A 15,721-nucleotide genomic window follows, 5' to 3' on the forward strand; every position below is an offset into this window, starting at 1 on the left:
CAAAAAGAAGCAGCAATCCAGAAAGAAGTGAGACAAGGCTGTAGTCTGTCCCACCTCCTTTTCAATGTTTACTTAGAACAAGCAGTAAAGGAAATCAAAGAAGAATTTGGAAAGGGAATCACAATCCAAAGAGAGGAGATCAAAACCTTGAGATTTTGCCGATGTTATTGTTATTTTATATGAGACTGCAGAAGATCTCGAGAAGTTGCTGAATGATATGGACAAAGTCTTGGGTAAGGAGTACAAGATGAAAATAAGTAAGTCCAAAACAAAAGTAATGGAGTGGAATTGAATGAAGGCAGGTGATGCAGGTAATATTAGATTAGGAAATGAAATCTTAAAGGAAGTAGATGAATATTGTTACATGGGTAGTAAAATAACTAACGATGGCAGAAGTAAGGAGGACATAAAATGCAGACTAGCACAAGCAAGAAAGAGTTTTCTTAAGAAAAGAAATTTTGCTCACTTCAAACATTGATATCGGAATTAGAAAGATGTTTCTGAAGATTTTCATCTGGAGCTTGGCATTGTATGGAAGTGAAACATGGACGATAACTAGCTCAGAAAGAAAGAGAATGGAAGCTTTTGAAATGCGGTGTTACAGAAGAATGCTGAAGGTGAGATGGATAGATCGAATGATGAAGGAAGAGATACTGAATCAAATTGGTTGGAGGAGATCGATTTGGCTAAATTTGACCAGAGGAAGGGATAGAACGATAGGACACATCTTAAGACACCCAGGACTTGTTCAGCTGGTTTTTGAACAAAGTGCAGGTGGTAAGGACAGTAGGGGTAGACCAAGGTATTGATATGAGAAGCAGATTTGAGCAGATGTAGGATGCAATAGTTACGTAGAAACGAAAAGGTTAGCACAGGATAGGGTGGCATGTAGAGCTGCATCAAACCAGTCTATGGCCTGTTGCCTCAAACAACAACAATTTAAAGTGGCTTTAATCCAGAAAATATACTAATATTTGTTTATTTATTTTAATAAGCCATGAAAGCCTACACAAAATATCTGGGTTGGGGAATCAAATTTTAAAAAACACCAACTTGATATTGTTAATGGTTAAGGAGTTAGAGGTATTCAACTTTTCCAATGGGTTTTTCCAAGAAATCCATAGTTAAAGACTTTTTTATGAATCCATTCCAACAGATCTTTGAAATGATGTACAAAGTGTTAAAATCAGCCTGGTAGAACTCCAGAAATAAGAACATATGAAGCCTTAGCTTTATATATACATCAATCAATGTCTCTGAACAGTAATCAAGGTGACTACACCTTTCTCTACTACTTTGTTCTGAATTCATAGATTGTGAAGTGTAGCTTTACAGCCTGCTGCAGTTGTTGTGGTTGTTATTTCATTGTTCCATAGACCGGTTTTGATATACCTTTTCATGCCACTCTACCCTGTGCTAACCCTTTTCATTTCTAAATAACTGCTACCTCCTACCTTGGTCTACTGTTACTGTACTGAATTTATCCCCTACACTTCCCTTAAAAACTACCCAAAGAAGTCCTGGGCATCTCAAGACATGTTCCATCATTTTGTCAAATCGTTCCCCTCTTAATAGCTGAATACAATATCTCTTATTTTGTGATTCACTCTACCTGTCTAATCTTCAGCATTCTTCTGTAATATGGCATATAAAGCCTTCTATTCTCTTTCTTCCTATGCTAGTTATCATTCATGTTTCACTTCTATGCAATGCCACGCTCCACACAAAAGTCCTAATATGGATATCTAAGTTTGAAGTGAGCAAACTTCCTTTCTTAAGAAAGGCTTTCCTTGCCTGCACTAGTCCACATTTCACATCCTCTTTATTTCTGGCATTGGCAGTTAAAGTATTACAAAAGTAAAAATATATCTACTTTCTTTAAGATTCCACTTCCTAATCTAATATTTCCTGCATCACCTAACTTTGTTCAACTACATTCCATTACTTTAGTGTTGGAATTATATTTTTTAATCTTGTACTCCTTCTACAAGAGACTCTGTTCATACCATTGAGCAATTTTTCCATATCTTCTGAAAAATTATAAAGTAACAATACCATCAGTATATCTCAGAGTTTTAATTTCCTCTCCTTGACCAGCTGTTCCTATCCCAAATTTCTCTTTCATTTCCTTTTATACTTGCTCTATATAAACACTGAAAAGGAGAGGAGAAAACTGCAGGCCTGTCTTACTGCTTTCTGGATAGATGCTTCTCTTTCACAGCCCCTGATCCATGTCACTGAAATGAAAATCCACGGCCTGCTTCCAGTCATTCGATCAGGTCAGAAATACAATGAATGAACCCCCCCATCTAGTGGCAAGGATAGGAATTGTGCCAGCTGCCAAAGCCTGTCACACTCCTCTGGGGCAATGATTAATGACTGACAGATGAAATGAAATGATATTGGAGAGTGTTGCTGGAATGAAAGACGACAGGGAAAACCGGAGTACCCAGAAAAAAACCTGTCCCGCCTCCACTTTGTCCAGCACAAATCTCATATGGAGTAACCAGGATTTGAACCATGGAACCCAGTGGTGAGAGGCCGGTCGTTGCCGCCTGAGCCATGGAGGCTTCTTGATTTTTATTACTGCAGATTGATTTTAATACACATGATACATAACCCTTCTTTCTTGCTATTTGATCCTGATCACTTTCTCAGATGCTTGGTCATTCAGTATTATTAAATGCCTTTTCTAGATCTACATGAGATCAGACATAGAATTGGTACAGCTTCACATATCCCTACATTCTTCAGAAGCAAAACCTATCTTCTCCCAACTTAACTTCAACGTGTCTCACCATTTGTTGAATAATACATGCTAAAAATTTGCAAGTGTGAGATACCAAACTAGTGGTGCACTAGTTTTCATATTTGTCATCACCTGTTTTCTTAGAAAATAGAGATAACAACATTCTGTTTTTTAAGTGGATAGCACTTCTCCTCTACCATACATCTCCCAAACTAAATGAACTTGTCATGCTAGGTTACTCCCAAGATAGTCAAACAATTAACTCAAGAAATTAACCATATCTCAGGACTCAGTTAGAAACTGAAGCCAGAATCTCATGGTCCAAAGACTAGAATACTGATAATCCAGCTGCAGAATCAGATTTTTTGTAGATAATTACATAGACAAGTACTGGTATATACTTTACATGCCCACATTAATCTTTGTGTGATAGAAACATATGCAATAATATGAGTTGTTGAAAGTTACCTGGACATTGAGTGTAGAAATGGACAAGGCATTATCCATGCCTGATGGACATGATGAGGAACGTTCTAGTGAGCTGCCTCTTTGCTGCATTAGCTGCTTCCTAGCTAAGCGAGGTGTGAGAGCAGATTTAAGAACATTCTTGGCATCCACTTTCACTAGCTCCACATTTCGCCTGAAAAAGCAAAGAGGTTAATGACATTATAGGGGATAAAGGATCACACACATTTCTTTTTTTTTTTTTGCTCAAATGATATTGTTAAACATTCAGAGACAAGCAGTAGCGTAGCCAATATCGGCTGATGGGGAGGGTTATAGTTACAAAATTATGATAGAATTTACACGTGTGTGGTGCGTGCATGCAAGACTTAATGGAAATTCTAAGTTCCCATGAAGGGAATTAGATTCTTTTCCACCAATAGAGCATATCAAAAATCAGATCAAAAATTAGATGGATGGCTTTTCCGGCGTTTGCTCTATTAACCAGCGTTTCGTCTTAGGTCTGACACTAGACTCTTCAGAGTGGGATGTGTCAGACCCTACCCACTGACGCTGGGGTGTATGCAGGTGAACTTATCAGAAGCTTATTTATGAAGCACAGTCTGATAACTGCATACGGGAGATAAGACTCCACAATGGAAATAATGCCCGCCTAGCAATTCCAAATGGAAACTAGAAAACAGCTAATGAGGGAACTGAATAGAGTGAAAAAGGAAGCAAAAGAGAATTATATGAATGGCATACTTCAAGAGGGTAATGACCACAAAAGGAAATGGAAAAAGCTGTATTCATATATCAGGAATCAAAAAGGAAAAGGAATCCAAATTCCTACAATGGTGGGAGAAGGGGGTGAAAACTATTTAACAGATACTGAGAAAGCAAACCTATTTAGTAGGGAATTTAGAGATTCAGTAGATGATTGTCAAGAGTTGGAAACCGAAACAGAAGATAGAGAGGGAGAGAGACAGAGGGAAACAAGAAGCTTCTCATTCACAAATGAAGATATTTTCACAGAAATCCAACTGCTTCAGCAAGGAAAAGCAGCAGGAAGTGATCAAATTACTGGGGAGGTATTAAAGACAGTGGGGTGGTACATAGTGCCTTATTTAAAATTTCTCTTTGACTATGTCATAAATAATAGTGTAATACCAAAGGAATGGAAGGAATCTATAATAATACCAATTTATAAAGGAAAGGGTGATAAAAGGAAACCTGAGAACTACAGACCAATCAGCCTGACCAGTATAGTTTGTAAAATACTGGAGAGTTTAATATCGAAGTACATTAGAGGGATATGTGATGATAAAAATTGGTTCATGACGAGCCAGTATGGATTTAGAAAGAAATTTTCTTGTGAGGCACAACTGGTGGGATTTCAGCAGGACATATCAGATCAGTTGGATTCAGGAGGTCAGTTAGATTGCATAGCCATAGATCTTTCCAAAGCCTTTGATAGAGTGGAACATGGAATATTATTTAAGAAATTGGAGGGAATAGGATTGGACGTAAGGGTTACACGTTGGATAAAAACATTTCTAAATTCAAGGGTTCAGAAAGTCAAAGTAGGAAATAATGTATCTCAGGAAGAGAAAGTTTGGAAGGGAATTGCACAGGGTAGTATAATCGGTCCGTTACTTTTCTTAATATACGCAAATGATTTAGGGAACAATATAACATCAAAAATAGGATTGTATGCAGATGACATAATTGTTTATAGGGAAATAAACAACATTGAGGATTGTTCAGAATTACAAAGGGACCTTGAAAGTATCCAACAATGGTTGAAGAAAATAATATGAAGGTTAATGCAGGCAAATCAACTGTTACAACTTTTACAAACAGGAGCTTTAAAAACTGAATTTGAATATACTTTGGATGAGGTAGTTATCCCAAAAGATGGCAAGTGCAAATACTTAGGTGTGAGATTTGTAAGTAATTTGTACTGGAAGGGTCATATTGATGACATTGTTGGGAAAGCATACAGATCGTTACATGCCATAATGAGGCTACTTAAAGGATGCAACAAAGAATTAAAAGAAAAAAGTTACTTGAGTATGGTTCATCCATTATTGGAATATGCAAACAGTGTTTGGGATCCTCACCAAGAATACCTAATAAAAGAAATAGATAGTGTGCAGAGGAAAGCAGCAAGATTTGTAACAGGGGATTTCAGGAGAAAGAGTAGTGTATCAGAAATGTTAAAGGAACTTGGGTGGGAAACTTTAAGTAAGAGAAGGGAGAAAACTAGACTTATAGGATTATATAGAGCCTATACAGGAGAAGAAGCATGGGGAGATATCCGTGAAAGGCTTCAGTTGGAAAATAATTATATCGGCAGGACTGACCACAAATATAAAATTAGAAGGAATTTTAGCAGAAGCGATTGGGGTAAATTTTCATTCATTGGGAAGGGTGTGAAGGAGTGGAACAGTTTACCAGGGGTAGTGTTTGATTCTTTTCCAAAATCTGTACAGATATTCAAGAAGAGAATAAACAACAACAGAGAAAATAAATGAAGTGTTAGAGGGCATTCGATCAGTGCAGGTTATTGTAAATAAAAAAAATGTGTGTGAATAAATTAATTCCATCCCCTGGTCTAAGGAGTTTGGACAGCCAAAGTAGGGGACTGCCTGTAGGGGTGAAGTACAGTGGGGACTTCGAGGGCCCTGGGACCGCTACGGTAGCTGTGAGGCCCTTCAGGAACTCTGAAAAGTGGTGGCAAAAGGGGCTCTGGTTAAGACGCAGCAGGTCGTTATGCTACTTAGGATCCAGAACGGGTAAAAAAAAAGTAAATAAATAAATGCAATGTAAATATTAATCTTATACCAGTTGTATAGTATCATTTGAAGTAATTCCACATAATGTATATCAGTTGACTATATTTGTAAGTAGTACAGGAGATATTATAAGTAGAATTTTGTAAACAATATAAATTTATTAAGGATGAGCTGTGTGTTTAATAGAAAACATTGTTAGCATAAATTGTATAATATTGTATTATAGGAAAATTTTCTTCTCTTGTTAATTTAATATTTAGTGCTTGACAATAATGTATTTTAGTGTACCATTTGCCACCGAGGTAAACACCTCATTTGCAAATAAAGAGATTTTGATTTGATTTTGATTTGATTTGATTTGATTTGATCTGGAAGTGAAGGAGGGATAACATAAAGAGGTTAGTGTTGAAATGTAGAAGTATTGTAAAGAAAGGAATAAAAGTAATTTAATAGATATATACTTAGTAGATATTGTAATAGGAGTTGAATCATCACTAAGAAATGATATAATGGATGCAGAAAGATTCTCACTGAACTGGAGTGTATATTGTAGAGATAGGATAGGAATGGTGGGAGGGGGAGTATTCATTCTGGTAAAATAATTTTTAAGCTATGAAAGAGTTAAAGATGACAAACATTGAATTCTATGTCTAAGGCTCAGCAACTTGATATTTTTGGAGTTTTAGAGAAAGTGTGAAGCAGACACTGATTTGTAACATTTTTTTAAATAATTATAAATGATTTAGACCCATGAGTGACTTCTGATCCACCCTATATGCAAAAGCATTTCATGACACACTTCATTTACATCAAAATGATAATACATAAGATCAGAAATACTAAAATTCAATATGTTATGCCTGCACTGGATTGGCATATTGGTTTCACTGCTACAAGTGCAGAAACAGGGAATAGAGGACTCAAAGTAATCTGTCATGACCAAAAAGGGTTTTCCATGTTTTGAACCTAATAGTTAGTATCATTGTTTAAATTATGTGGGGAATGAATCATGATTTAAAATACTCCTAGTTTTTTCACTTGTTGTATTACTTCTGATTTTTATTGAGGGTTAGTAAGTTTCTGAACTCGGTGGTGAAATATACCATACTTTCATGTAGTTTACTATTTGAACTCTCTATTGTGAATGGAATGCATGGTCTTATACCATGGATTTTGTAGTTGAAATTTAGAAAAAGAAAGAAAATAAGTACCTTCTTCGATATATTGTATTCACAAAGGCAAATTCAACCAGTGAGCCAAAGATGAAGGCAGTACACCCAAGGAACCAAATTTCACTGGCCTTAATATAAGACACTTTGGGAAGCTGGCTGCCAGTCTTTGAAGACAAAGTGATGAACGTCAGCATAGTACTCGTACCTGCAAGCAAGAAAAATGACTTCAATAAAATACACTCTCATATAAGACTCGTTGTGCGGAAAGGGGCCAAGATTTTTGTGGTTCTAAAATTTCCATAAGATACTGAGCAATAGGAAAAGTTGGCAGTAGGCTGTCACTATAGTAATGGCCACAGGGTTTCGTAGACTTACTTATGAAATTATTCTTGCTGTTCCAGCTAACCTCTAACTGAGCGTGAGGGTCAACACAGCACAGTATGCGTGTGACGTCACATATTTAGCACAACGTGAGAGTCAACAGAGCACCATCTTATAACACAGTATGCGTGTGACGTCACATATTTAGCACAACGTGAGTGTCAACACAGCACAGTATGCGTGTGACGTCACGTATTTAGCACAACGTGAGAGTCAACACAACACAGTATGTGTGTGACATCACGTATTTAGCACAGCGTGAGAGTCAACACAGCACAGTATGCATGTGACGTCACGTATTTAGCACAGCATGAGAGTCAACACAACACAGTATGCATGTGACGTCACATATTTAGCACAACGTGAGAGTCAACACAGCACAGTATGCGTGTGACATCACGTATTTAGCACAACGTTCTTATCATGGCCGAAGTTACTCCGGAAGAGGACAACTTTTATCACAAAACTATTCCCTGAAAAACCTATTTGAATAAAATGCATCAAATTGTGTTGATCAGTTACCAGACAAACTTACATTTTGACCCCATAAACATCTGGAATGCAGAATCGAATGCTGGGGCTAGAGAACAGTTTGTTTTCTGCTGTTACCAGAGAAGACAATAGTCGGGGCTGCAAAAAAAATCGATTGACTCAACAATGACCCTGCCGATGTTATTTGGACTACTGAGTGTTGAAAGAGCATTCTATTTTATGTGCATTTAAGTTGTTGCAAGTAGTTCATCTTTTCCAATATAGGAGGTAGGAGAAAATAAGTGTTGCTATTCGTAAGTGAGCGAAGTTACCCTGTATGGCCGAAGTTACCCCACTTTATGGTACTTCAGAAGATATTAATTCTTGAATGTTGCTATTAAGAACACTGTATTTTGAAAAGAACACAGTTATAACTTCCACTAATTTTCTTACCCATTGTACAAAGTTTACATGACACTAAGTGGCGAAGACTGGAACTGTGTGTAACTTAGTTTGTTAAGAAGACCGATAGGCAGCACAAGAAGTCAAAACAGAGGAATGCAAGTTTTACACCTCAGACACTTTTGTTCATCTCAATGGGTCACATATTTGGAATATGACAGAAGGGCAGGAGAAGGCTACGAGGCTGTAATACAAACTCAGAATTCTTTGTTACTGTAACAACACAACTACTTCCAATTTTCTAAATACATCAGTTGGCAATACTTTACATGAATATCTTAGGGGGCTTATGGATCAAAAAACTGCATTTTTCAATTTACTTTCTTTATAGAATATTCCTCCCTTTTTAATCTGGAGAATGTTTAAAAAATTGATGAGATAACCACTGATGGGAAAATTACTTAACACAACCAGGCCGTTAAACACTTTGGGTCAATTCAATAAGCAATAACAGTAATCAACCTGTGGATGGGGGTGATAGAATAACTCTCACAGTATCCACTGCCCAACATAAAAGGCAACTAAAGGGGGCCCCAGGGGTTCTTAACGTGGGAGTGTAGGTTGATGACCACAGAGCATTTAGCTGAGTCCTGGCATTGCTTCCACTTACTTGTGTCAGGCTCCTCACTTTCATCTGTCCTCTCCAACCTGCCTTGCTCAACTCTCGTTCTTTTACAGCCCCAGTGGTATTAGGTTGCAAGGCATAGGCTGTCTTTCATTTTCATCCCTTTCGTGGCCCTTGCCTTTCTTTTGCCGATACATTCACTTTTCAATGTGTTGGATCTCTTAGGCAGGAAGGTAGCTCTGTTGGGCTTTCATTCCTCCCTCCCTTCGTAGGCGGCTTTCACACTACAGGCAGAGCAAGTCCGGGCCGAGCCGAGCGAGTTGAAACTAACTTGTTTATTTTGAGGAGTGTGTGAGGGTCGACTGCACAATCTTGAGCTGCAAATCATCATACATGTTGTTGTAATACTGCATGTCTCGTGCACCTTACCTTGCTACATTTTGAAAGATCGTGTTCTGTTTGGCTGAGATAGTACAGTACATATAGCAGGAAGTATGTAGTCAAATGTCTTGGTACTCATTCAGAATCTTCAGAAACATTCTTTGTCATTCTGAATATCCTCGTATAACGTGCAAATTCTCCATACTTCTCATGATCATCATTCAAGTTGTGAACCCAATAACATCTCGTTTTCTATCAGTTCCCCACCATGGATTATCTAGGAGCTATAAAAGCGACTGATAGTAGAGACATACCGACACCCCAGTTGTTGGACACAAACTGTTTTGAACAACCTATCGCCACAGTGAATGCACACTCTCTAGGCTCGGTCTTGCCCAATTCGGACACACTCTGCTCCACCTGCAGTGTGAAAATCACCTTAGTCTGCCCCTCTCAGTGGCAAAACACAACATTTCATTACATTACATGACATATGTACAGAAGATGGATGATGGGGAAAAAAAAAATATTGTACAGACCTTTGGGCTGAGTAACTGTTGCTTGGTAGGGCAAGGCCCTTTAGGGCTGTAGCACCATGCATGGGAGGGGGGGCGGTTGTGATATCTTTGGTAGTACATATTATTTCAATTAGACTCATAGTACGAGAGATGTTAGCAATCTATTGTTCACTATATGTTCAAATATTCCTCACAAAATCCATTCCCTTCAACACAAATTTCAAAATGAGTAGTGTTAGATTCTAATGGCGCTAATTGGGCAAAATATTGCTCAGATAACTTTTCAGCCCAATTACCTTTAACGAAGACTTACGTTCCTCGACAACAGATACATGGAAAGAAAAATTTTAAGACGCTTTTAGTGTTCGGGTAGAACGCGTATATCGCCGAGAGTATTTGATTATGTATAATGTCTCAACTAAGAGGAGGCTACCTGTTTCAGAAAAAGAACTGAAAATATGAAATGCAGTTTTCATGAAATAGCGCTTAAAAATAAAGCAAAATTTGTGCTAAATATGTGACGTCACTCTGTTATAAGATGGCGCTGTGTTGAGTTGGAGGTTAGCCATCGTTATGAATACATCGTGGTCAACTGTATCCGTAGTGTGCACAAAGTTCATATATTCCTATATTAAATTAAACTCAAACTGACGTGATATAAAAGTACATGTACTCACTATATATTTATTTCTTCTTACATCTTAGGAATCTAAAATATCTGTATGTGCCCCTCCATGGACACAGCTCAATATGCCGCCATGTTCTGATGCTCGTATTAAGCAACTCTTCGAGGTCACTGTCTGGAAAGCTTCACGCACCGCATTTTTCAGATCATCAGTTTCAATATACCGCTGCTTCCTCACTTATGTCGGAACCGTGGTGTAGGGGTAGTGTGCCTGCCTCTTACCCGGAGGCCCCAGGTTTGATTCCCAGCCAGATCAGGGATTTTTACCTGGACCTGAGGGCTGGTTCGAGGTCCACTCAGCCTACATGATTAGAATTGAGGAGCTATCTCACGGTGAGATAGAGGCCCCGGTCTAGAAGGCCAAGAATAACGGCCGAGAGGATTCGCCATGCTGACCACACGACTCCTCGCAATCTGCAGGCCTTCGGGCTGAGCAGCGGTCGCTTGGTAGGCCAAGGCCCTTCAAGGGCTGTAGTGTCATGGGGTTTGGTTTGGTTTCCTCACTTTTTCCTTGATGTAACCCCAGAGTGCGTTATCGGGTGTTGTTGGATCAGGGCTTCTTGGTGGCCATGGAAGAGGAGCTGGATCATTGTCCGATGCATGACCGTTGCAGCGATTTCCAAACTGCGTTCAGACGTTGAACAGCCACTGTGAAGTGAGCCGGTGCCCCATCATGTTGAAAGCAAACAGCATCTAAAATTCCCTCATTTTTCAGCTGTGGGATGAGAAAGTCATTAATCATGTGGAAATAACTGTTCTGATTTATAGAACGATCAAAAATATATGGACCAACAGATGCATTTGTGTCATTTCAGCCCAGATCATGATGTGAGGGGTTTTCGCTAAGTTTCTTGAAAACATTTGGATTTTCTTTTCTCCAAAAGTAAACATTGCAATTACGGGTGCTGCGATAAAATTCACATTCCTTCTGAACCATTGTTTGGAATTGTTGCAGCACAATACCAATGTAGTTGGTCCGTTATTGGACATTATAAATTTTCTAGCTAACTCATTCCTGGTTGCCAGCATTTTGCCCCAGTGTGCTAAGTTGGGCTCATCAGTTGGTAAATATCACACCTACCAAGACGCATGGCCAGTGCCCATCGCCCACCGTGGAGGCCACAGGGAATCAACATCTTTCTCATTGTTGCAGCATCCGACCAGAAGCATAAACGCATCTCTCCAAATCACCATCTGATAATTCATTGACACTCAATGGATGCCAACACCTCATTTTCAGAGCCATCTTGATGTGTTTCCTCATGGTTGATCCTGGTATCCCGAACTATGACGCATGTATTTGACCGGAGATTGTTCAGTAGATTTTTCCACGTCAGCACAAAGTTCAAGTCTGGTGCATAGTCTTTCACTTCTCAGCATGTCGTGAACACTGCCCATTAAAAAGGCTTTCTTTTCCCATGCTAACGTTGGTGCTGCTTTAACAAATCGCGCATTGAATTCATCCCTCGCATTTTTAATTGCTTTGTCACTAATTTTATGCTCATGAATCCATACAGTGGCCAGTGAACGTTCCTCAATCATACAATCACTTGTATCAGCCATTCTTGCAGTATCTTGGCACCAACTGCTGTCAACAATCAAAGTCGATAACAATGGGTTTGTGCGCACTCTGTAGAATAACAAATTTAATAATGGAAAAGAAGGATTTGAATAGGATTTAACAAAACAGTGCAAGAATAAAATTTATTCTCCATGTAATATTTGTCTTAATTCTAATAAGTAAGTCTATGAAACTCTTAAAACCCTGCGACCGTTACAGTGGCGACAGCCAACCCCCTACACCCAGGATGCAACCCTGCTTGGCGGTACATAATATTTTTACCTAGAGCAATACGAGCAGCGAGTGCATTAGCTTCAAGCCAGAAGGACACCCAGGATATTACAACCAACAGAATACTGGGCACATAATAGTCCATCATGTAGAAACCAATCTCACGGGACAGATGGAATGTGATCGACAGGGAACTGTAGTTGCCATCTGAAACAGAGAATGTTTACTTACTTCATAGCTTCTAAATCACACTGAAAGTTTGTGTACAGTTTAATATTAAATACAATCCTTGGTGAAACTCTCACACTAAAGCAAACACAAAAGCAATACAGAAAACTTGATTACATTTGAGTTAGAATGTAAGTCGTACATATTTCCCTGGGTTTGAATAAAAAATCTGATGATTTTGGTGGGGGTAGAGAGATTTTTTTAATATCAATAATACTGTACATCAAATAAAATTAATATAAGAATGCAGTGTCAAATCCATAGAACAATAGGATGTCCGGCTCCTAGGCCTTCAATTCAGAGAGTCCTGGGTTTCATTACCGACCAACCCAGGTGCTTTAATCATAGATATTTGGTTCTGTTGGTTCAGGGCAGAGTGTTTGCTGTCATAACACTATCCTCCACCACAATAACATGCAGTTTCCTAAACACTGCAAACACTTTCCACTCTCATCACTATTTCTGTCTTACAGGCGCTTCTTTGATTCACTTTGTGGGAGTGGCCTCATAAAATGGCGACCTTCGAGGCGTAATGGATATTGTGTCCCACCTCCAGTCGGGCGTGCAACATTTCTTCCGTTGTTTTTAGCAGTAAAATGTTTCTCAAGTAGTTGTCGAAAATATATACACAGTTATATTTACAGAAACAAAAATATTTACAGCTACGAAGAGCACAAACAACTATCCACATTGGTGGCAATTGTGACACTTGGTTGTAACCTATAGGCTAATGGCAAGCCAAACTCTTACACTGTAGTGAGTATACACATGCGTGTCAGAGACAACTTCCATACAGAACTAGGATTTGTACAGCAACACCATTCGAATAACTGAAAAATTCCAAAAAATGCTGCCAGATGTCATATTACATCAGTAAGCACTTAAGTTCCCAGTACTTGTCTAAAACGACAAATGCCGTGCTCCCTCATGTGGAACCAAATAGCAATTGCTGTGCTCACTTTATTGATTGTCCTTTGGTGCACTTGTCTTGATGACTCCAAACATGAAAGTACCACTCTGCCAGTTTTTTGAGGAGCGTTGGGAATTGCCTGCATCTGGGTACAATGACAACACTTTGAACACTTTCTTTAACTACGAGTAAGTTCATGGTACAGTCACTGTAACGTACTAAGTAAGATGGTTTCCTTGTTCATTAACTTGATTTTAGTAGTGCGTTTGACACAGTAAATATTGAAGTACTATTATCAAAAGTACAAAGATTTAATCTGAGTCCCTCTGCTGTTTAGCTCTTTGCTTCATACCTCACCAATCGGCGACAACGTGTTGTCATAAATGGTATGACCATGGACTGGAAGACGAAGCAAACAGGTGTCCTACAGGGATCTGTGCTAGGACCTCTTCTGTTTACTCTGTATACTAATGATATATTTTCTCAGTTCAGCAAGTGTAAGTATCATTTATATGCAGATGATCTACAAATATATTATCACTGTAAAGCTGTTGATATTGAGTTTGGAATTAATCAAATGAATTTTATTTTAAATCTGATTAGCTCCTATTCTAATAAGAACTGTTTATTAATTCATCCTAAAAAGACACAAGCTGTTATTATGGGGCAACAAAGTTAGCTAAATACCATTAATAAGAAGTTATTGCCTTCACTTTCTCTTTGTGGTGTAGCTATACCACTGCAGAAGTCAGTAAAAAATCTTGAGATTATCATAAGTAACACACTAGACTAGAGTGAGCACATAACATGCATCTGTAGGAAAGTTCACTTGCCAGTCACCTCTTCCTCTAAACATGAAAATTCTACTTATCCAGACCCTCATATTTCCCATACTTAATTATTGTGATATTGTAATGGTAGATGCCACCACGGAACAAACATTAAAATTACAGAGGGTAATGAACTCATGCTTTAGGTTTATATTTTCAATTAAATTTTCAACTCATATCTGCCCCTATTATGAAATTCTCTCCTGGTTAAAAATCAATAAACTACGATATCTTCACATTGCAACTCTTGTATTTCATCTGTTGAATGAATCTAAACCCCACTATTTATCTTCAAAGTTTAATTTACTCTCCTCCTCTCATGAACATAACACACGATTGGCTACTACAGTCTCAATTCCTTGCATCGCTCGTCATCATTTAACTACTCCTTTGAAGTGTCTGGTGCAAGGCTATGGAATTCCCTTCCAGTCAGTGTCAGGAGTTGAACTTCTTTTGCTTCCTTCAAGCGGTCTTGCTGAGATTACCCATTAAATTTATAACTAGCTTGTATGAATACCAGTATGAATGGAAGAATGAATGAGGTTAGGATTTATATTTTGTTATATTATTTCATTATTCTGTTTTATGTAGTTTATTTTAGATAATATGTGGTTAAGTGTAAGAGAGGGCCATGAACCTTAACTTTGCCACAAATGAAGGCATGAAATAAAAAAAAAAATAAACACAACTGCAAAATATCTAATAACCTTTTTTAATGTTTTATTGGTACCTTTTCCTAACTAGGATGACGTTTACACACAATGATGTCTGTTGTGGCTGGGAACCACAAATTATCCCACATTTACTAAGACATTTTTGCCTCTAGTATCATATACTTACAGCTGTTTAAATTTGAGCTACTGAATATTATATGCCCTGTATTTTTAATGGTTATGGATGAAATTCTGAAGAAAACAAAGGCAACATATGAGGGGATATGAAAATATTGTTGTTTGTGGATGACGTAGTCATCTGGGGAGTCAACAACACAGAAGTGCACATCCAACTAGAGGCTTTAAATAACAATATTGAGAAATATGTTGTGAACATCAGTGTGGAGAAGAGCAAAACAATGGTGATGACAAGAGGAGAAAGAGAAGGAAAAGGAATCATTAGTATCAGGGTATCAGGGGACAAAACATTGAGGCTGTTGAAGTGAAATAATGCAAGGTGCAAGGTTGGATAAGGAGATCAGCAGAAGAGTACAAGTGGGGAATATGTTCTACCAGAATGTAAGGAACTTGTTGTGGAACAGAGAAGTTCCTATGAAATGTAAAGAGATAAAGTACAAGATGTGCCATACCCCTATATTAACATGTGCATCAGAAACGTGGA

The 15,721-nt window shown here is 38.2% G+C and overlaps 1 protein-coding gene across 1 annotated transcript in view; it reads right to left on the reverse strand.

Moving 5' to 3' along the window:
• SecCl (Secretory chloride channel) overlaps positions 1–15,721 on the reverse strand; it is a 232,458-nt gene that overhangs the window by 1,243 nt on the left and 215,494 nt on the right. Inside the window, exons 6-8 of the mRNA XM_067149396.2 lie at positions 12,470–12,625; positions 7,203–7,368; positions 3,218–3,389 (exon numbers count right to left, since the gene is read on the reverse strand). Of these exons, the coding sequence (XP_067005497.2) occupies positions 3,218–3,389; positions 7,203–7,368; positions 12,470–12,625 (494 nt within the window). The remainder of the gene's footprint in view (positions 1–3,217; positions 3,390–7,202; positions 7,369–12,469; positions 12,626–15,721) is intronic.

Source organism: Anabrus simplex, chromosome 6 (genome assembly GCF_040414725.1).
Source record: "Anabrus simplex isolate iqAnaSimp1 chromosome 6, ASM4041472v1, whole genome shotgun sequence".
Classification (NCBI taxonomy): Eukaryota; Metazoa; Arthropoda; class Insecta; order Orthoptera; family Tettigoniidae; genus Anabrus; species Anabrus simplex.